A 21,794-nucleotide genomic window follows, 5' to 3' on the forward strand; every position below is an offset into this window, starting at 1 on the left:
CAATGCTGATATCTTATCCATTCAAATCTACAACGTCGATAATCTTATCCACATCGTTTATAATTTTTTTCGCAACGTGGATAATCGTATCCAGGACGTGGATAATTTTATCCATGATTTTATGATGATGATTTTATCCCAAATGCGGATTTTATCGCCAACGAGGGTAAACTTATCCACAACATGGATAATCTTATCCACAACGTGGAGAATCTTATCCACAACGTGGATAATCTTATCCATAATGTGGATAATTTTATCCGCAACGTGGAAAATCTTATCCACAAAGTGGATAACCTTATCCACAACATGGATATTCTTATCCTCAACATGGATAACGTTATACACAACGAGGACAAAGTAATCCGCATCTTGGATAGTCGAATTCACAATATTTTATACAAATTCTCCCCATAGCGTTTTTGTTTTTTCTCTACATATCTTTTCGACCACTGTGAAATCCACTTATTTCGATGGGTTCTTTTCGTTGACTACCAAAATCTATCTTCCATCTTGTGTGCGTGTGGTATTCCAACGTTTTATCTGCGAATTCATTGAAAATTGAAAAGGGGGAAAAATGGTGAACACAAAATTGAAATACAATTGTATGGTTTAGTTGTAAAGACTCTGAATTATGGAGTGGATTGGAGCAGAGTGGATCAGCAGTAAATGCCACTGCAACATGAACATGAACGGTACGACCAAATGGCCAAGTGCTGCGATGATAGAATAGCATAACCACACGAAAAGTAAAAAAAAAATCTCTGCAAAATTATTGTCATATATTTGCAGTTTTCCGTTCTGTCTTGTTTTTTTGTTTTAGCCTTTTATTTTGGTTCTTTGCCATTCAACTTTTTGAATAATTCATAGCCTTTAGTATGCGAAAAAACCCCCCAAAGTCTTTAACGTAATAAAATGCAATTATATTTCTTTAAGGGCAAGTCTGGAAAAAGTTGTAGTTTCATAAACTTAAACAAAGATAAAAAAGTTGGAAATTGTATAATTTTTTCTTTTTTTTAATACATTGTATCTCCTGAGGAGAAGGAATAGCTTAAAATGTATGGTAGTAAAGGAAGAGCCAAAATTGTGGGATTGTCTAAAATGGTTTCGTTAATTTAACAAATAGCTAAGAATTTATGATCAGTTTTAAACTAATATTTCTATAAACGATTTAAGATATCTTTCTCCCGTTTTAGAATCTCACCTGGTTTCATATTTTTTAAAAATTTATTTTAACTTAATGTATTCACTATACTAAATTTTTGTTTATATTCTCTCTTGCAGAAGATTTTCAACTATAATAAAAATTTCACAAACTATAACCGATAAAAAATTGGTAAGTGTATAATATCACAAAATTTCCATCTTGTGTCCAAAAGTAGTTTTAAAGTTTATCCAATTTCTTTATATTTTGGCCTCAAATCTTAATTTATGTTTGAAGTATTTTACGTAAAATATTTTCTTTATTGACTGTCTGACTCGTTCTGATTTTTTTTTATAAAAAAATAACTTTAAACGCATATATATCCGCAATAGATTGCATAAAAGTGTCCTTCATACTCATCATTAACTAGTTCTCAATTTTTTTTTTATAAAAAATAACTATAATGCAAATATATCCACAATGCAGGGCCCAAAAGTGTCCTTCATATTCACAAACGCCAAGTTTTTAAGTTTATCCAATTTATTAGTATTTTGGTCCCAATTTTTAATTTTATTTTAAAGGTTTTTACTCAAGATATTTTCCTTATTGTCTGTAGCCTGACTCGTACTTATTTTTTTTTAAAAGTAACTTTAAATGCAAATATATCCGCAATGGATTGCATTAAATTGTCCTTCATACTCATCATTAAATAGTTTTCAAGATTTTTTTCTATAAAAAATTACTTTAAATACAAACATATCCACAATGCAGCGCCCAAAAGTGTCCTTCATATTCACCAAAAATGCTCTACCAAAGACAAATAGAAATAAAAATTAAAGAATCTGTTAACTTCATGTTAACATTACCTGAAAATTATTCCCACGGCACTGAAATAAACTGCACGGCACTGAATAAAGATTAAATTTTTGTTTATTTACAAAGCCAATAAAATAACATCACGGCTTCATGTAATCGACACTTGGATGGTAGCAGTGATAATGCCATGGATGAACTCTGCACCAGAGTGAGGAATGACAATGAATGGTTTACTTTTATTTAAGACTTGTCTCTCAAGGGAAAAATATCAAGGTTTGATAGAGGGTATGAAAGGCCATAACCAAGGCCTTATTCCAAAGCATAGATGTATGGAGGTTTGATACCTTAAACTATACATCTTCTTTACATACCTTTAATCCCAGAATTAAGAGATGTTTGACATTTTCAAAGACCACAGTTATAACTCTTGTTGACCAACCTTTAATAACGGTGTGTCGGATTTGGTGGCATGCCTATTCATACCTACATCTAGTGGGATATTAAAGATATAAAAGAGATCACAAAAATAGCTCGTTTGGTATAGAACGGTTCGGAGATGTTCTTTCCTTGAGGAACTGGTAATTTTTGCTAAGATACCAAACTCATATATAGCTTGAATGATATAAGGCGATGTAATGGACAAAAAGCAGGTTAGTGAAAATCCATACCTTTTAAGAGTTTTTCCGAATATTGCGTGGTCTGAATATCTCATATATAATGGATTTAGCAGGTCTAAAGACGCATTGATAGGAACCCATTATCTTCTTCATTTTATATTGTAAGCCTTTACGCAGATATTTTGTGAAGGAAAGTAAGCTTATTCCTATGTAGTTGTCACATATTACTATGTCTTCTTTCTTGCTTAAGGGTCATAGTATGCTGAGGTGCCAATCATCGAGTTTGCCTTCTTCTAGCTAGGAAGCGCGTTCCTCCGCTTGATATTAACGCCTCATCACCAATCGGGATTGGATTCCCCTTCTTGTTCTTCAGCCAGGTCACTTCTATAATGACCTTATTCTGATAAGACGGTTTATATATACCATTATCTGGGATGGTTTATATGGTATTCCCTTCACCCCCTCTGTCAAATACCACACATATTTGCAAACAAAATGTTCTTTCCATGTCCTTAGCACATCATCTGAATTTGGTAACATATTTTCTTCTATAGCTCTGCAAGAGAGTGTGTTTATACCAAAGCCATCGATAGGATATTTGGTAAAATTTCCGTACTTAGTTCTGACAGGTAAACATTATGATACCCTGTTACTGATTACAACGTTGCTATGTAAGCATGAAGAGGCTTTTGGTGACGAACTTCGCGGGCTTTAACACAGATTGGGCAATGGTTTTAAATTGCGCTGATATTTCAAGGTGTGCTTTTTTCCGGCAATTAGGTCAGTCGTGTGGACAAATGCCGTGCCCATCTGTTGGGTTTTTACAGCTTTCCAATGTCCAGCTTGAATGCAGTATGAGATCGTACGTTTCTGGCTACGCGATGCTCAATAACAAAGCTCAACTCGCTGATTCCGTTTCGGCCTTTAGTATCCACCATTGAAATGAGACACCTACATTGGCCTTTGCTTAGTAAAAGCCACTCATAACGTTGCTTGGTATTGCTCAATTCCCTACATCACCTAGCTCAATGCCATCAGCAGATGTTAAAATTATTTACCCCAGAGGAAGCACAGACAGTCCAGTGTCCACAATTGAGATAAAAGAGAGGCCAAGTTTGACATTGACTTTGCTCAGCTAAAACCCTTCAAAACTGTTACTTGGTATCCCTCATCACATTTATTTTAATTGGCTATGAAAGACTATTTGTTCCACTAGCCGAACGTAGAATAGCGTTCCAAGCGCCTCCACCTCATCACCAACTCCATGTAAAATAACTTTAAATGCAAATATATTCACAATGAACATCCTTCTTCGTCAACAGGTGTTAAATGTTCCTCAGAGAGGCTTTGCCAAATTAAAACCACTCACCTCTATTGTTCTTTGCCATCCAGCTCACTGTCACTAATACGTGTTTAAGCTATGTATACCAGGGGACACCATGGACAGTCCAGTGTATACAATTGAGATAAAAGAGGGGCCAAGTTTGATCTAAACTTTGCACAATTAAAACCCTTCAAAACTTTACTTGGTATCCCTCATCACCTTTGTCAGGTGTAACAACTTTAAAAGCAAATATATCCACCATGAACATCCTTCTTCGTCAACGGGTGTTAAGTGCACCTTGGAAAGCTCAGTGTTCACAATTGAAATGAGGGAGGAACCACAACTGAAATGAGGGAGGAGCCACAACTGAAATGAGGAAGAAACCAAGATTGCCCTGGATTTTGCCAAGTTAAAGACACTCATTACCGTTGCTTGGTATCTCTATTTTCCTATGCCATGCAGCTCACTTCCATCAACGGATACTGAAGTTATGTACCCCAGAGGACAATACGGGGAGCCCAGTTCCCATTTTTTGCGGGTCAGGATGGGAAAATGCTTTACTCATGTGACATCTCACGCCTTATTTCGTACTGCGCTGTTTCCAACGGTAGCGCCTAAAAACCCACCCTGTGGCACCCTACGGAGACTACGGAGAGCCCAGTTCCCATTTTTTTGCGGGTCAGGATGGGAAAAAGCTTTACTCATGTGACATCTATCGCCTTACGCCGTACTGCGCTGTTTCCAACGGTACAGCTAAAAACCCACCCTGTGCCACACCTGGAGATTCTTTCCTCCTCCAAACCGCTTTACACTACTTCAAGGTGCTCCTTATATCCGGCGATTACGTATTTGTCTGCGTCCATACCTCCGCATTCATACTCTATGCCAGGTCCATCTTCTTCCGGCGTATCTCATTACAGCCTCCCAGTTCTTCTTGTCTTCCAGCATCCCCTGGGCAAATGTTCCAGGCGAAAGACGCCAATCACTGTTTCCGATTGGCGTTCCCACAGTTGACATGAAAGAGGATCTAAGATTGGCCTGAAACTTTGTCAAGTAAAAGCCACTTAAAACCGTTACTTGGTATCCTTCATCCCCTACGTTATGCAAAATAACTTTAAATGCAGATATATCCATAATGAACATTCTCCCTAATCAATTTGCCAAAAGAATTGTTTTTAGCACCTAAAATCGAATTGTTGGACATTTAAGTCCAAGTAGTTCACCGTAGAGCATAGGTTAGCTTGTCCGCCTTTGACGCTGAACGCCTGGGTTTGAATCCTGTCAGAATATCGTCAGTATTAGGAGGTCATCCCCTCCTAATACTGACGACATTTGTGAGGAACTACTCCATTTGAAAAACTGGTATGGTAGCCATGGTAGCCAAAGAGATGTCGCACTGCGCCGCGCCGTACGGACAAGGCTATGAAAGGGAGGCCCTTTATCATTGAGCTCAAACTCGAATCGGACAGCACTTATTGATATTTGAGAAGATTAGCCCTATTTCTTAATGGAATATACATGGGGAAATTTTCATTTGCAAGTCGAAATGTTAGCCCATTTTTCAGAAATAATTTCGGAAATGTCCAAAACGTATTTTTTTTAATTCAAGTATGATACTCCCCATTTCCTCTTTTCTACGAAAGGTCATTAGATCTTGGACTACTCAAAGTTTGACCTACTAAAGTTCGCTTATCTGTTAGGCCTTGGAAATTTTAGCCATTTACCTTCCTAATACATCCCTGCACCCATAATTCCACACACATCACTATGTCGTTTGACTCCCACTATGACCAAGTAACTGCATGCTATATGCATCATGCATAACCACCACATTGTATTCCCTCTGACAAAAGACATAGTGAACAAAAACCGGAACAATGGTCTCGGCTTTTTGGGTTTCTTTAGAGAATCTTTTTGTTTTTTTTATGTTGACCCACATGTCGATGACATGGTAGTGCCTCCTGTTTTATGGGTTACAATGCATGCAAAGATGAAAAAAAAAACGAGGAATCGCAGTGAAGAACAGCAAGCGCACCATTTTTTGTCTATAAAAGTTATGACCCCAGAGAAGGCAGGCAAAGAAAAGCCCGCATACTTAAGTAAAACAAACAACAACAAGTTAAAAAAATAAAAGCTAACAAAAAGGGTAGGAGCGCAAAATATTCAATTGACGTTATTAACAGCCAAAAAATGAAAAAATAGACTAAAGAAACGAAAAAAAAATTAACCCAGTATGAGAAGGGCTGAAAATAATACTAGGAGTTGAGTTTAATGCCTAGGGTATGTTAAAATTATGATGGTTTGATTAAAAGCTCGAGAAATTTTTAAACATTAAGTTATGGGAATGCGATATGTATTAAAAATTGTTGCATTACCTGCATTGCAATTTCGGATGATTACATTTCCATAAAAAGTTCCACAAAGTTCGATAAAGATCGATAAGTCCAATTGGACTTTTCAAGGCTGATATGCGTTCGTCGGGGGCTATTAGGGAAATTGTGTCTGAGCCGAAAATCCCTTGGGCGATAAGAAGTTTCGACTCCTTTAAGTCGGCAGGCCCTAATGACGTATCACCGGTTGAATTACAAGCTGTGTCTGATAGACTGGTTCTCTGGTTTAGGGAGATATACTCTGCTTGTATGCATATACACCTGTGGGATGGAGGGACACGAAGGTCATTTTCATTCCGAAAGCAGGAGAACACTACCACGCGAAGGCGAAAGATTTTCGTCCTATTAGTCTGTCATCCTTTATGCTGAAGACTCTTGAGAGGTTGATAGAAACGTATCTTAGGGCAAAGATCCCTGGAGATCGCCTGTCGCGGCAGCAGAAGGCAAATCCACTAAAACAGCCCTTCACGACCTAGTGGCAATTGCAGTTGGGGGAAAGTTTTCCAGCACTCTAAATGATATACTTCAGGAAGCTCTACGTGCAACAGCAAAGTGGGCTACCGAAAGTCGTCTGAGTACAAATCCGTGCAAGACAGTAGTAGTTCTTTTCAGCAGGAGATACAAATTGTCTTCAATGGAACCTGTCTCCTTGGGTGGAGAGAATATTCCATTTATAGAAAGCGCAAAATACCTGGGTGCTTTGCTGGACAGGAAATTGAACTTCAAATCCAACATTTTGGAAAGGGCAAGAATGGCCGCTCTTGCCCTATACACCTGCAAGAGAGCCATTGGCAAAAGTTGGGAATTTAGACCGCGTGTCATGCGTTGGGTATATACTGCAGTTGTCAGACCTATAATGCTATATGGTGTTGTGATCTGGTGGACGGCGCTTCAAAAGTCCACCTACTGCTCACTACTTAACCGGATCCAAAGGATGGTTTGTTTGTGCGTCACAGCCACACTGAGGACGACATCATCTGATGCAATGAATTCAAATGCTACACCTTATGTTTCTGGACATTGTGGCTACTCAAATTGCAGCGACAACTGCAGTGAGGTTAAGGGAGCATTCTCATTGGTCATGTCGCGGCTATGGACCAGGCATTGTGGATTACGTCCTACCTGGGCCGCTTTTTGATAAAAATTACTGTACCACTATTCCTAATAGAACCGATTGGAACTACGATATCCCTGGTAACACAAGTTACATAGACTTCTATACGGATGGTTCCAAACTAAACGACCAGATGGGCTTTGGGGTGTACTCTAAAGATCTAGAAGTGGTCAAATCGAAGAGGTTTCCCGAGCACTGCAGTGTGTATCAAACAGAGATCCTTGCAATTAAGAAAGTGGTGGAATGGCTAAGATGTAATGTCATTACGACGATTGGCATAAATATCTTCTCAGCCATTAAATCCCTGGAAAACGTATAACTGAACACAAAAATCGCCCTCAACTGTCGCAGATCTCTCAACGAGATGGCTGAACAGTTCAAAATTCACCTGTTCTGGGTGCCGGGCCATTGAGATATTCCAGGGAATTATAAAGCGGATGAGCTTGCGAGACTAGGAACTGCCTTACACACTCCAAGGATACTGGAATCTGTGGGTATGCCTCTAGCGACATTTAAACTAAGTTTTCAGGACCAGGCCCAGAGGGCAACGAATGATAGATGGTCACAAAGAGGGGGCTGTGAACATTCCAAAACTATGTGGCCTCATCTAGACTTGAAGAGGTCTACTGCTTTGCTGTCATTGGCTAGAACAGATGTCTCAGTCATTGTGTCCGTCATTGGCTAGAACAGACGTCTCACTCATTGTGTCCGTCATTGGCTAGAACAGACGTCTCAGTCATTGTGTCCGTTTTAACGGGTCACTGTCTGCAACGACTTTTGCAAAAGCTGTAGGGACATCGAGGAAGAAGAGACTGTAGAACACCTTCTGCGTGTGCGTCCCGCACTAGCAGTTAGAGGGAATTCCACTTTAGGTTCTCATTTCTTTGAAAACCTGTCTGATTTGGCGGATGTGAACATTCGCAAGTTATTGGGCTTTTTAAAGCGATCTGGATGGTTCAACGGTAGGAACTTTCTAGGAGAAAGGTTAATTTCGGGAGCATCTCAGGATTATTTCTTCAACTTGTTTGAATGGATTTGCCTAGCGAACCTTAACGCAGACGATATTGCGGCAGTCATACCGTCAAGAAATACAGAGGGGACACCTACGAATTAGACTAGATTCCAAACACTAAATACTCTGCTGAAAACGTAATGGAAAACACGGTCCAACTGAGCAGACTTATGGCAAATATTGGGACATTGCCTTGAAAGAGGAAGATTTTAATGGAAGCTTGCTTAGACGCGACTGAATTTCCTGCAGATAGTCTGCATGTCAAGCATAAAACCCAACAGCTTATCAATATATAGCGAACCGCCGAACTAAAAGCCAAAACAGAATGAGTGCGTTGAGCTTTGTTGTTGGGCGTCACATTGCAAAAAAACAACGCGGAAAAAATTTTCAATTTTGACGCAGCGATATTTTGTGCTGCCAGACGTTGAGTAGTGTCTTTAGTCAGTTAAAAAATGGTTAACGTTTGCGAGTTGATTTTTTGACATTTGTTTGCAGAGTTGCATTTTTCGAAGCGACGCTTCTCACGCGCTCATTCTGTTTAGGCCTTGAGCTTTGTTTTGAGTCATGCGTTAAAAAAAGCAACTTTGCAAACAATAGTTAAAAAAACTTAAAAAAAAATTTAAAAAAATTTTTAACTTTGACTACCTGAAAACGCCATCTTCACGTATGACAACATAGAATGACCCTCGTTTTCAGTCGTCAAAGTTGAAAGTTCTTTAACTTTTGCGCATTGCTTTTGTGGAATTTGTCTGCAGAGTTGCTTTTTTTCAATACAACGATCAAAAACAAATCTCAAGTTCAGATACGATAGGAAAACGAAACATACGGAAAATGGACCGCAAATCTAATTCAAGACTTTAAAAAGTTTGTATATATAAAGCTTCGAGATATAAACGACTACCTAACGCAAATCAAAGGACATCTTACGTAAGAACCATAATGTACGCAAATTTTACGAATATTTTACGTTAACATAAACGTAGTATAAACTAACGTTTGCTTATAGGGTTGCGACAAGGAAAGTCGCTCGCTTGTTGTTAGCTTGAGAAATAAAAGGAACGACCATGTTCAATGGTGTCTAGAACAGAACTCTCCTTTATTTCTTACAAAAACTATCTTAACACCTAATACATACTTAGACTCCTTCAAACTGTACAATCTTAAATATCTAAGGACAACCAGTACTACACACATTGATCCTATTTCCATCCACAGGATATTTACATATCCTTAACCAAACATACAGAACTGTACACTCGTTTTCCTTCCCGCATATTCAGTGCCACTGCAACTTAGCAACATCTAGTATTAAGTATGCATTGTTAAATAATTGAATTATTGAAGAAATACTATTAAATTATTGAACTTAGTCTGTTTTGCCGCGAAGCTGAGCATAGTGTAGTTAGTCTATTTTGTCAAAGCATCGGCCCTTTTTTTGGATGGCAACAACAAAACACGCGTGGTAATTGTCAACGGGAATATAGGCAACAATACCACACAAAAATAAGTTTCAGCATTGTGCACTAGACATGGGTTCAGCTGAGCTAGTGAACACGGGACCCGCCATCTACGATCGCCACTTCGTGATATAGTGCCGTCTCAGGCCGAGAGTGAATCACGTCACCTCGTAATACGAAGCCAGCACTTCGCCTTTGTCCTGTAGACATATGAGCCGCTGAGTCCGCGACCACAAAACACGCCAACACTACACACCTAAAATGAAATACCTACAAAGACCGATATTAAGAAAATTAAATTCCTGAAAGGGGGAATTTCCCAGCTCTTGTTTGGTTACTTTCCATGTAAACTTTCAAAAGTAATTCGAGTTTCATGTTCCTGCATGTGAACTTTTAAGTTTGACACTCCGTCTACTCCAGAAAAACATGACGAACATTTCTCACATTTGAACTGCTTGGAGACGTCCTGCTGGACGGCTGATCATGTGCTGGTTCAACTGCAATTGCAATAGGCATTAACATATCATTGTGGACTCGTGTACTCGCGTGGACTTGCATGTAACCAAAGTCTTTCCTTGAGGGCAAGGGTTTTGGACATTATTTGCAGGCAAACTCATTAATCCTCTTTTGAGCCAATGTTATGTGGCTCTATAGGTTAACTTCCTGGTGATAGCATTTGCCGCAGAAATCACGGCGTCCCAGCAGTCTGTATGAACTTGTGTCTGATTTGCCTCTGAGTTCCTTCAGGCAGACGGCCCACTTATAACTTTTCCAAGAACGCTTGGTTTGACGATTCGTCGGTCAACTTGTCTATGTTCCTTCGAAGTCTGATTTGCCTCTGAGTTCCTTCAGGCAGACGGCCCACTTATAACTTTTCCAAGAACGCTTTGTTTGACGATTCGTCGGTCAACTTGTCTATGTTCCTTCGAACTCTTTTTGTTTTCTTGTTTTATTTTGCAAAAACTAGGAACTTGAGACTTAAATGAAACGATAGTTATCGATATTTTTTGAAAAATATCAAATGTTGCGTATATCGATAGTTTGCCAGCTCTAGTGCCAAGTACGGTCTAAATCGTTCCATAACCTGATACAAACTTGACTAATATTTCCCAAAACTTCTGCAGCAGCCTTCTATTACAATACATTTAGGGAAAGCTCGTAAACTTAATATCAGTTTGGAGACACTAACTACACCAGCTAACTGTCTACGACCGCCAGCCCGTGAGTAAATCACGTCACCGCGTTACACGCAGCCAGCACTTCGCCTTTGTCCTTCAGACATAAGAGCAGCTGAGTCCACGTGCCATCTGTCCGCGACCATTACCCCGTCTCCGATATCCACATAGCCAGCACTTCGTCTTTGTCCTTCAGACATAAGAGAAGCTGAGTCCACGTGCCATCTGTCCGCGACCATTACTCCGTCTCCGATCCGTCTCCGAGATCCACATAGCCAGCACTTCGCCTTTGTCCTTCAGACATAAGAGCAGCTGAGTCCACGTGCCATCTGTCCGCGACCATTACCCCGTCTCCGAGATCCACATAGCCAGCACTTCGCCTTTGTCCTTCAGACATAAGAGCAGCTAAGTCCACGTTCCATCTGTCCGCAACCATTACCCCGTGATCCGTCTCCAAGATCCACATAGCCAGTTACTCGCCTTTGCCGTTGAACCCGGCTCTTATGTCAGATGCTGGCAACATTTGTGAGGTACTATGCCATGTAAAAATTTCTCTCCAAAAAGGTGTCGCACTGCGGCACGCCGTTCGGACTCGGCTATAAAAAGGAGACGCCAATAGTCTACGACCACCACCCTGTAAATTAGTGCCGTACCCACGTGGTTAGTGCCGTACCCACGTTGTGAGGAGGCCACCACAGCGCAGAGGTTAGGATGTCCATGACGGATATGACATGACGCTGAACGCCCGGGTTCGAATCCTGGCAAGACCATCAGAAAAAACATTTTTCAGCGGTGGTTTTCCCCTCCTAATGCTGGCAACATTTGTGAGGTACTATGCCATGTAAAAACTTCTCTCCAAAGAGGTGTCGCAGGTGTCAACTTGTCTATGTTCCTTCGAACTCTTTTTGTTTTCTTGTTTTATTTTGCAAAAACTAGGAACTTGAGACTTAAATGAAACAATAGTATCGATAGTTATCGATATTTTTTGAAAAATATCAAATGTTGCGTATATCGATAGTTTGCCAGCTCTAGTGCCAAGTACGGTCTAAATCGTTCCATAACCTGATACAAACTTGAGTAATATTTCCCAAAACTTCTGCAGCAGCCTTCTATTACAATACATTTAGGGAAAGCTCGTAAACTTAATATCAGTTTGGAGACACTAACTACACCAGCTAACTGTCTACGACCGCCAGCCCGTGAGTAAATCACGTCACCGCGTTACACGCAGCCAGCACTTCGCCTTTGTCCTTCAGACATAAGAGCAGCTGAGTCCACGTGCCATCTGTCCGCGACCATTACCCCGTCTCCGATATCCACATAGCCAGCACTTCGTCTTTGTCCTTCAGACATAAGAGAAGCTGAGTCCACGTGCCATCTGTCCGCGACCATTACTCCGTCTCCGATCCGTCTCCGAGATCCACATAGCCAGCACTTCGCCTTTGTCCTTCAGACATAAGAGCAGCTGAGTCCACGTGCCATCTGTCCGCGACCATTACCCCGTCTCCGAGATCCACATAGCCAGCACTTCGCCTTTGTCCTTCAGACATAAGAGCAGCTAAGTCCACGTTCCATCTGTCCGCAACCATTACCCCGTGATCCGTCTCCAAGATCCACATAGCCAGTTACTCGCCTTTGCCGTTGAACCCGGCTCTTATGTCAGATGCTGGCAACATTTGTGAGGTACTATGCCATGTAAAAATTTCTCTCCAAAAAGGTGTCGCACTGCGGCACGCCGTTCGGACTCGGCTATAAAAAGGAGACGCCAATAGTCTACGATCACCACCCTGTAAATTAGTGCCGTACCCACGTGGTTAGTTCCGTACCCACGTTGTGAGGAGGCCACCGCAGCCCAGAGGTTAGCATGTCCATGACGAATATGACATGACGCTGAACGCCCGGGTTCGAATCCTGGCAAGACCATCAGAAAAAACATTTTTCAGCGGTGGTTTTCCCCTCCTAATGCTGGCAACATTTGTGAGGTACTATGCCATGTAAAAACTTCTCTCCAAAGAGGTGTCGCACTGCGGCACGCCGTTCGGACTCGGCTATAAAAAGGAGGCCCCTTATCATTGAACTCATTGATATGTGAGAAGTTAACCCCTGTTCCTTAGTGGAATGTTCATAGGCAAAATTTGCAATTTGCATTACCCATGTCGTGAATGAATCACGTCAACGCAATACACCTAGCCAGCACCTCACCTTCGTTTTTCAGAAATAAGAGCCGCTGAGCCCGCGACTTATTATCTACGTTCTCTACCCCATTACTAAGTGACATATCCACGCCATAATCGAAACAGGTTTACGCGATACCCGTATCCAACACCTCGCCTTTGTCCTTCAGACATAAGAACCGCTGAACCCGCGAACACAATCATGCCATCGGCCTGAGACCGCCTCACCGTGACTTAGTGTCATATCCACGCCGTGAGTGAACCACGAAATCCACATTGCCAGACCGCAGATCTCCGACTATAACTTAAGTTTGACCCGATTACGGCTATACCTAAAACAAAAATAAATCTTCTTTTCTCTCTCTGTCACTGACACAAATAGAATTCTGTGACTGATCCTGTCCCGGTGAGCTGTACCCCAGCAACCAGAGGTAAACTCGTCGTTACATGGGTTAAGGAAGGAAGCTGTACACCAGCAACCAGAGTTAAACTCGTCGCTACATGGCTTAAGGAAGTATTTGTAGTACCAGGGAGTCTATGAAGAATATCTAAATTATACAGAAGACACTTTCTTCCACGGAACCTGCTGGGAGGCACAACGTGAATCCCTTAAATTACAGATTATAACAAAGAGTGTTGCAGCCAAAATAACGGGAAGTGTTAACAACTCGAAAAAAATACCAGAGTACTATGAATATGTCCTAAGAACAAAGAAAACTGATCTCCATTGAGTATAACGAATCGCATAGAGTGTAATATGCCATGGTGGGAGATGGGACACAACGGAAAAAGGTGTAAAGACCAATTTGAGGGAGAACTCTAAGTAATGCAAAAGCAATGCCTAGGTGAATTGAACTATCTGCAGAGACAAGGTGGATTTTTAGTCTACAACGGAACTGTAAGCCCGACATAGAACACATAATGACGACTTATATGCATTCAGCAATGCATTTTCCCATCTAAACCCAATCTAAATTTGCAATGCACAAGGTTCTTGTATTGAAGACATGTCGGATTAAGAAAAGTTTTGATTGGATTTCAAACAAGATCAAACATTGTTGCTCCTCAATTGTTTAAAAGATGAAATATCGTATTGGGTTGTCCAAAAAGTAATTGCGGATTTTTTAAAAGAAGTAAATGCATTTTTAATAAAACTTAGAATGAACTTTTTTTACACTTTTTTTCTAAAGCAAGCTAAAAGTAACAGCTGATAACTGAAAGAAGAAAGAATGCAATTACAGAGTCACAAGCTGTGAAAAAATTTGTCAACGCCGACTATATGAAAAATCCGCAATTACTTTTTGGGCAATCCAATATTTTCCTCAAACCTATTTTCACAGTAGAGACTAACCGCAAAAAAATAGAACTGCCTACTTTCTGTTCTATGGCCTGGATAATGGTTCATAAAATGTTAACAACACAAACTAAGGTAACATCAAAAGAAATGCCTAACTTATGTTCTTCTGCATTGAATAGAAATAAAAGAAAAATTGCCAGACGGCAAAGGCATTCTTCATTTTATATTTGATTCACTAGGAGACTACCTAGGCCAGAGGTAGCAGCCTTCATAGAGGTTGTAGGCTGTTAAATCCCATACCTACCATTATTTGAAAATACCTGGTAAACCGGATTGAGTGCCAAAGCTGCTTAAGGCTACTTCTTACCCCTATCCTGCTGGCATACACTGGCCCTTTTTTTCTATTTGGGCAATTTGAAGTATTTAACTAAAATTTTCTTGCAGTATGACTTAAATTTTTTAAGTTTACTTTACCTATGCTTCTCAAATGGCTTTTTTTGTTTCTTTGTAAAGCAAAGAATTTAGCCCTCGGCCATGCTAAATTTATTGTGAGAATCCTCCAACTTGACAACAGTCAGTTAACTGTTGGAAGTTTTTTCTTCAACGTACATCATTGTACGCGAAGCCTTTTGGCAATAGGCAGTTAGCCAACCAACCAACCAGCCATTCAGTCAGTCAGCCTTCCATTGAAGTATAATGGATTGTGGCATTTTGTATTTAACGCAAGGACTACTACGGAAATTATTCTTGGCACTAACTTGGGTGCGGGCAAATTACAAAACAACTTCGCTTGTAGTTTTTTTTTTTGCAGTCAGCTTTTGAACTATTTAAACTATAATTAAATTGCATTTATGCTGGTTGTTAATTAAAATGAGGGGAAATATTTCATAGGAATAAAAAAACAAAGAAAAAAAGAGAAGAGATTTGAAGTGTAAGTGGATACAAAACCTAAAATGAAGCTCAGACTGAAAAAGGCAGGCTTCATGAGTCTACCAATTAACGACCAATGATTGAAGTAGGGAAAGAGGGATATTTAGTAAATCTGAATGCCTTGAACTTCACAAGTACAGGGCAATTTTGGTTCCTTTCTTAATCACATTTGTGTCTATAGTGTCATCATATTTGTGCCTGTAGTGTCAACCACATGTGCTTAATTTATAAAAAAGCATGGTTGAGTTCATAGGACAGTAACCCGTCTTTGCAGAAAATGGTTAATTGTGGATATATTTGCTTTTAAAGTTATTTTTCAAAATTTAGGGAATGGAGGACACCATGGCGCAGAGGTTAGCATGTCTGTCTATAACGCCGAACGCCTGGGTTCAAATTCCGCCCTGAATATAAGAAAAAATTTCAGCGGTGGTCATCCCCTTGGTATATTTATGAGGGGCCACCTTAACGCATAGGTTAACCTGTCCGCCTATGACGCTGAGCGCCTGGATTCAAATCCCGGCGCGAACATCAGAAAAAATTTTCAGCGGTGATTATCACCTGGCTACATTTGTGAGGTTTCTTGCCTTGTTAAAACTTCTCTACCAAGTGGTGTCGCACTGCGACACGCCGTTCGGACTCGGCTATAAAAAGGAGGCCACTTATCATTGAGCTTGAATCGGACTGCACTCATTGATTGGTGAGAAGTTTGTTCCTTAGTGGAATATTTATGGGCAAAATTTGCTATTTTCAATGAATTGAGAACGCCCTTACAATGACGTCTTCGTCACCACCGCAACTATTTCAGGTGTACGTCTCCCTGCTTCGGTTGATGTTTGCTTGTCACAAATTGATAGTCGTTGGTCTGACTGTGGGGGGGTAGAGCTAGGTAAGGACAACACCTTCATCACCAAGTTTCCAAGCAGTCCGTTTCTAAGACTTTTGCAACAAGTTATTTACCACTGGCAGTGATTCCAATCCTTTTGTATAACGTTGTACAAATGCTATGGACACACAGTTTTTTCTCCTGGATCGCAGCGCAGTCCCCAAACTCGGTCCTTTCCAGGCTTCAATAGTGGGATCACTCTGCCTATTTTCCAGACATCGGGAACTATAAGAGTGTTCGAAAACAGTTTGAGGACAGTAGTAAGTAGTAGTAACTCCACGTAAATCCATATTCTTCAACATCAATGTAGAGATTCCGTCGGGGCCCAACGCCTTGGATGATTTGGCGCCATCCGTAACTTCGCCCACGGTAAATTGTAATGGCTGTCCATCGGCTCGGAGACCACGGATTCGGCGGATAGCTCTCCTCCTGCCTGCGCCGGGAAATTGAGCCGCACTTGGGGTATTCGACCGACTGGTATAAAGCGAGCGGCTGCTGCGTTAATGATGTCTCGGAACTTCCTCTCGGCCACAAGCACATCAGAGGGGGGGTGGCAGTTCACTGAAGCGGCGAGTGGTATACTCTGTGAAGCCAGCCCAATCGGCCTTCTTCTGATTAATAAACGTCCGGCGCTCAGAGGTTATGAAGTCGTGTAATCAGACGATGGTGAGAATTATGGGGAGGTGGTCTGACCCCAAAGAGATGACGGCTTACCAGGTTACGTCACTCAGGAGATTAGGGGATGCAGTGGAAATGCCTGGCAAGCTGCTGCACCTCTTCATAATCCCAGTGGGGGCATCCTCATTCATCGTGCAAAATGTGGAACCTTCAATCTGCTTTGCCAAAGCCATGCCACGCTGGTCATTACCTAGGGGAGAATGCCCTGAAGTGTGATGCGCATTAAAGTCCCCTAGAACCAACCCCCCACTTATGTCGGGGTTGCAAACTTGGCCATTAATTGGGTCACAGCTACCAAACGGTGGTATGAACAAGTTGTATAGCTCTATCTCGGCAGTACCGGACCTGACTGCCATCCCCATGCACTCCATGTAGGGGTCACTACCGCCAGGCGCAGGCGGGAGGGGTCTATATAGCACGGAATGGTGCATTACTAAGGCCAATCCCCCACCTCCATTCCTTGAGCGATCCTTATGTAGCACATTGTATCTATGACAACTGTGCAGCGCAGTCCCCAAACTCGGTCCTTTCCAGGCTTCAATAGTGGGATCACTCTGCCTATTTTCCAGACATCGGGAACTATAAGAGTGTTCGAAAACAGTTTGAGGACAGTAGTAAGTAGTAGTAACTCCACGTAAATCCATATTCTTCAACATCAATGTAGAGATTCCGTCGGGGCCCAACGCCTTGGATGATTTGGCGCCATCCGTAACTTCGCCCACGGTAAATTGTAATGGCTGTCCATCGGCTCGGAGACCACGGATTCGGCGGATAGCTCTCCTCCTGCCTGCGCCGGGAAATTGAGCCGCACTTGGGGTATTCGACCGACTGGTATAAAGCGAGCGGCTGCTGCGTTAATGATGTCTCGGAACTTCCTCTCGGCCACAAGCACATCAGAGGGGGGGTGGCAGTTCACTGAAGCGGCGAGTGGTATACTCTGTGAAGCCAGCCCAATCGGCCTTCTTCTGATTAATAAACGTCCGGCGCTCAGAGGTTATGAAGTCGTGTAATCAGACGATGGTGAGAATTATGGGGAGGTGGTCTGACCCCAAAGAGATGACGGCTTACCAGGTTACGTCACTCAGGAGATTAGGGGATGCAGTGGAAATGCCTGGCAAGCTGCTGCACCTCTTCATAATCCCAGTGGGGGCATCCTCATTCATCGTGCAAAATGTGGAACCTTCAATCTGCTTTGCCAAAGCCATGCCACGCTGGTCATTACCTAGGGGAGAATGCCCTGAAGTGTGATGCGCATTAAAGTCCCCTAGAACCAACCCCCCACTTATGTCGGGGTTGCAAACTTGGCCATTAATTGGGTCACAGCTACCAAACGGTGGTATGAACAAGTTGTATAGCTCTATCTCGGCAGTACCGGACCTGACTGCCATCCCCATGCACTCCATGTAGGGGTCACTACCGCCAGGCGCAGGCGGGAGGGGTCTATATAGCACGGAATGGTGCATCACTAAGGCCAATCCCCCACCTCCATTCCTTCAGCGATCCATACGTAGCACATTGTATCCGTGGCAACTGTGCAAGCTGCAGGTGTTGGTCAGTTTCTCCAGCTGGATCAGCTTTCTCCTGGATCGCTGCGACCAATATGTTCTCCCGTCTCATAAAATCCAAAATCTCATCGATCTTGCCACGAAGACCGTTCCAGTTTAGTCCTCGCAATATTGGGGCTGCGTATTTTGCCGCACGGGAGAGGTCGGGGGTCACATAGTCGACGACAACGATGACGCTTGTCTGCTGCTTTCTATGTTCGCACAGCACGTTGCAACCTATTCAGTGTGACTATACTCCCGTAGTGAAGTGAGGCCAGAGCAAGATCGAAAAAGTACCCACTCCATGTACCGGTTACACCTCACCGACACCGAGCGATGATGGAGGTGGTTCTGGCAAACCGAACAGAACCAGAGTACGGTGTTCTTTTCAATCCCCATCCATCGGGTCAATCCTCTGCATAGAATCGGATGCCAAAGGATTGCTTGGTGTGAGGCCAAAGTTCCCTTCTCCATGTCCATGGGTCGACCACTTATCTTCTCGGAAGTTGGATAATATCCCATTATCGCATAAATAGCTCGGTACAAGTAAAAAATCAATGTTTTAAAGAGAAAAGTGTCAAATCACAACTAAAGTCCAGCTTAATTTATAAGCACACTCAAATACATCTTAAAGCCAACTTTAAGATGTTCTGGACAGACCTTAGTTGTGATCCTACACTGAAATATTGAAAACTTTATTTTTAAGGTAGAAAAATTTACAAAAAAAATGGTTAAATAGAGAGAGAGACTTCCATAATTTGTAAGAAATTTTCAAAATACGCCCTTCACCTGGAAAGTTTAAAAATTTATAAACAATAAGTCTAAGTTGTTACAAGAATATCTTTAAACGTGGATCTAATCCAAAAATGTGGTATTCTCGGTAAAGGCTCCACACAAACGTAATTTCTGTCCCGTTACAATGGCTCGCAAAAATTGTGGCATCAAAGTTACGCCTGGCTGTTGGTTGTCCTTTTCCTCCATTGCTTTAATCGATTCAAATTCTCTCGATCGAAGACCTTCACCCAAACGCATCACATATTCCTTGCTGGTTAATTTCTCACGCATATCATCCTTGAACATGGATTGCAAAGAAAACTCATCGCTGGGGCCATCAATGCGGCAACAGCCATTATTTGTTAAAATCTCCCGGAATTTGGCCTGAATTTTTGCTAATGGCAGATCTTTGATGCCTGGAAAGCTTTCAAAACATTTATATTGATAGAATTCCTTTTCCAATCGTTCGATTTTTCTCAAAATCGGATGAGGATCTGGCAGTTGAAGTGCATATTTGTTTTCACGCATATGATGCATGGATTGGCTAGAAGTTGAGGGATCCTTGTTGACTTCCACAAGTTCAACATCACGTGAAAAACGACTAAGGTCAGCCAATAGTTGTTCCAAAGTTTGACTGAACATATCAAGGACATCGGAATTGAGTAGTATATCCTGTGAGATAAGAAAGGGAGGAAAGTTAAGTGAGGAGAACAAATTGTTAAGGACTTTTTCTTATTAGGGGCTTGTATGAAATATTGGGTTGCCCAAAAAGTAATTGCGGATTTTTTAAAAGAAAGTAAATGCATTTTTAATGAAGCTTAAAATGAATTTTAATCAAATATACTTTTTTTACACTTTTTTTCTAAAGCAAACTAAAAGTAACAGCTGATAACTGACAGAAGAAAGAATCCAATTACAGAGTCTCAAGCTGTGAAAAAATTTGTCAACGCCGACTATATGAAAAATCCGCAATTACTTTATGGGCAACCCAATATTTTACCTTAAGTTTGAGTATGGCACTATGTAGTAGTGGAACCACCGTGAGACCAAATATTTCTCCCATATTACGCGATTCCAAATAGCTTAAGACTTTATAGCCTTCAAGAGTGTCATCGAATAGACGTTTCTGGAAAAAAAGAGAAAAAAGGGAACATTAAAAAAAAAGTAAATATAATTTTATAAACATTTTTTTGTTTTTTTATTTTCACAATGAAATTTATATCAATGAAATTTATATACTCATATTTGGGGTCACATGACTTGGGGGGAAGCCCCACCCCAAAACTCTCCGACCGGAAAGGTATACCAGTCGAGACAGCATTAGGCTCCAATGAAAGGTTTTTGGGAGTATAGTAAAAAAATTTGGCCACCCAGAGGTCAGGGCGGTCGCTTAACCCCTTTGAAACCACCCAAGAGGATGTGGGCTGTTCGGGACTGTAAGAGGCTCAAATAAAAGTTTCCTGTAAATAGGGTGCGTATGTGATAAAAACATTTCTCAGAACTAGTCCCACCACACAACAAACCACACCAACCCAAAACCGCCGAGCGGTTTTTTCATAAACAATTTTATGCGTAAAAACTAGTAAAAAGGAGTTAAGTTCGGCCGGGCCGAACTTTGGATACCCACCACCTCGGATATATATGTAAGCCACCTTTCGTCAAAAGCCGGTGTAAAATGCATACCTAATGCCCCATAGCAGCTATATCGAAATATATTCCCACTTGAACCAAATACTAACAAATACAATGAAGAAATCGACCTCCCCCGGCAAACCAGAGTAGCTCTGACTCAATTACGTTCCGGCAGATGCAGCCGCCTCAACTCCTACAGAGCAGGGATTGATGCCGACGTGCAAGATGTATGTCCCGATTGTAACCAGGGACCGCACGATACACGTCACCTGTTTAACTGCCCGGCCAGACCCACTCGACTCAGACCCAGATCCCTGCGGACGCACAACATCTTACTCGCAGAGTTCCTGGGTCTTGACACTCAACAGAATCATGCAGACGAAAGATAGAACACAATAAACTGCTACAACAACAACAACTAACAAGCACAAGCCATTGTTCAATTGTGTATAACAAAATATTGATCTTTTTGGAAGCTATATGTAAAAATAAACCAATCTGAACCATATACGACACGGATGTCGAAAAGCCTAACATAAGTCACTGTCCCAAATTTCAGTGAAATCGGATAATAAATGCGCCTTTTATAGTGTCAAGACTTTAAATCGGATATCGGTCTATATGGCAGCTATATCCAAATCTGGACCGATTTGCGCCAAATTTCAGTAAATTTTCGAAGAGCCTAACATAACTCACTGTCCCAAATTTCGGCGAAATCAGACAAAAAATTGGCCTTTTAAGACCCCAAAATATCAAATCGAGAGATCGGTCTATGTGGCAACTATATCCAAATCTTGACCGATCTGAGCCAAATTGAAGAATAATGTCGAGGG

At 41.5% G+C, this 21,794-nt stretch overlaps 2 protein-coding genes across 4 annotated transcripts in view; one reads left to right on the forward strand and one right to left on the reverse strand.

The window, feature by feature from the left end:
• The first annotated feature begins 1,281 nt into the window (after nt 1–1,281).
• The window catches only part of LOC106081116 (leucine-rich repeat-containing protein let-4), a 93,815-nt gene continuing 73,302 nt past the window's right edge, over nt 1,282–21,794 (forward strand). For all 3 annotated transcript variants that reach the window (XR_009397479.1, XM_059364197.1, XM_059364198.1), the window contains exon 1: nt 1,282–1,336. The gene's annotated coding sequence lies outside the window, so the exon portion shown is untranslated. The remainder of the gene's footprint in view (nt 1,337–21,794) is intronic.
• Nucleotides 19,116–21,794, reverse strand: part of LOC106081117 (rab3 GTPase-activating protein catalytic subunit) — a 108,381-nt gene continuing 105,702 nt past the window's right edge. Inside the window, exons 5-6 of the mRNA XM_013242861.2 lie at nt 20,330–20,455; nt 19,116–20,001 (exon numbers count right to left, since the gene is read on the reverse strand). Of these exons, the coding sequence (XP_013098315.2) occupies nt 19,411–20,001; nt 20,330–20,455 (717 nt within the window). The 3' untranslated portion in view covers nt 19,116–19,410. The remainder of the gene's footprint in view (nt 20,002–20,329; nt 20,456–21,794) is intronic.

This window comes from Stomoxys calcitrans, chromosome 3 (assembly GCF_963082655.1).
Source record: "Stomoxys calcitrans chromosome 3, idStoCalc2.1, whole genome shotgun sequence".
Taxonomy (NCBI): domain Eukaryota; kingdom Metazoa; phylum Arthropoda; class Insecta; order Diptera; family Muscidae; genus Stomoxys; species Stomoxys calcitrans.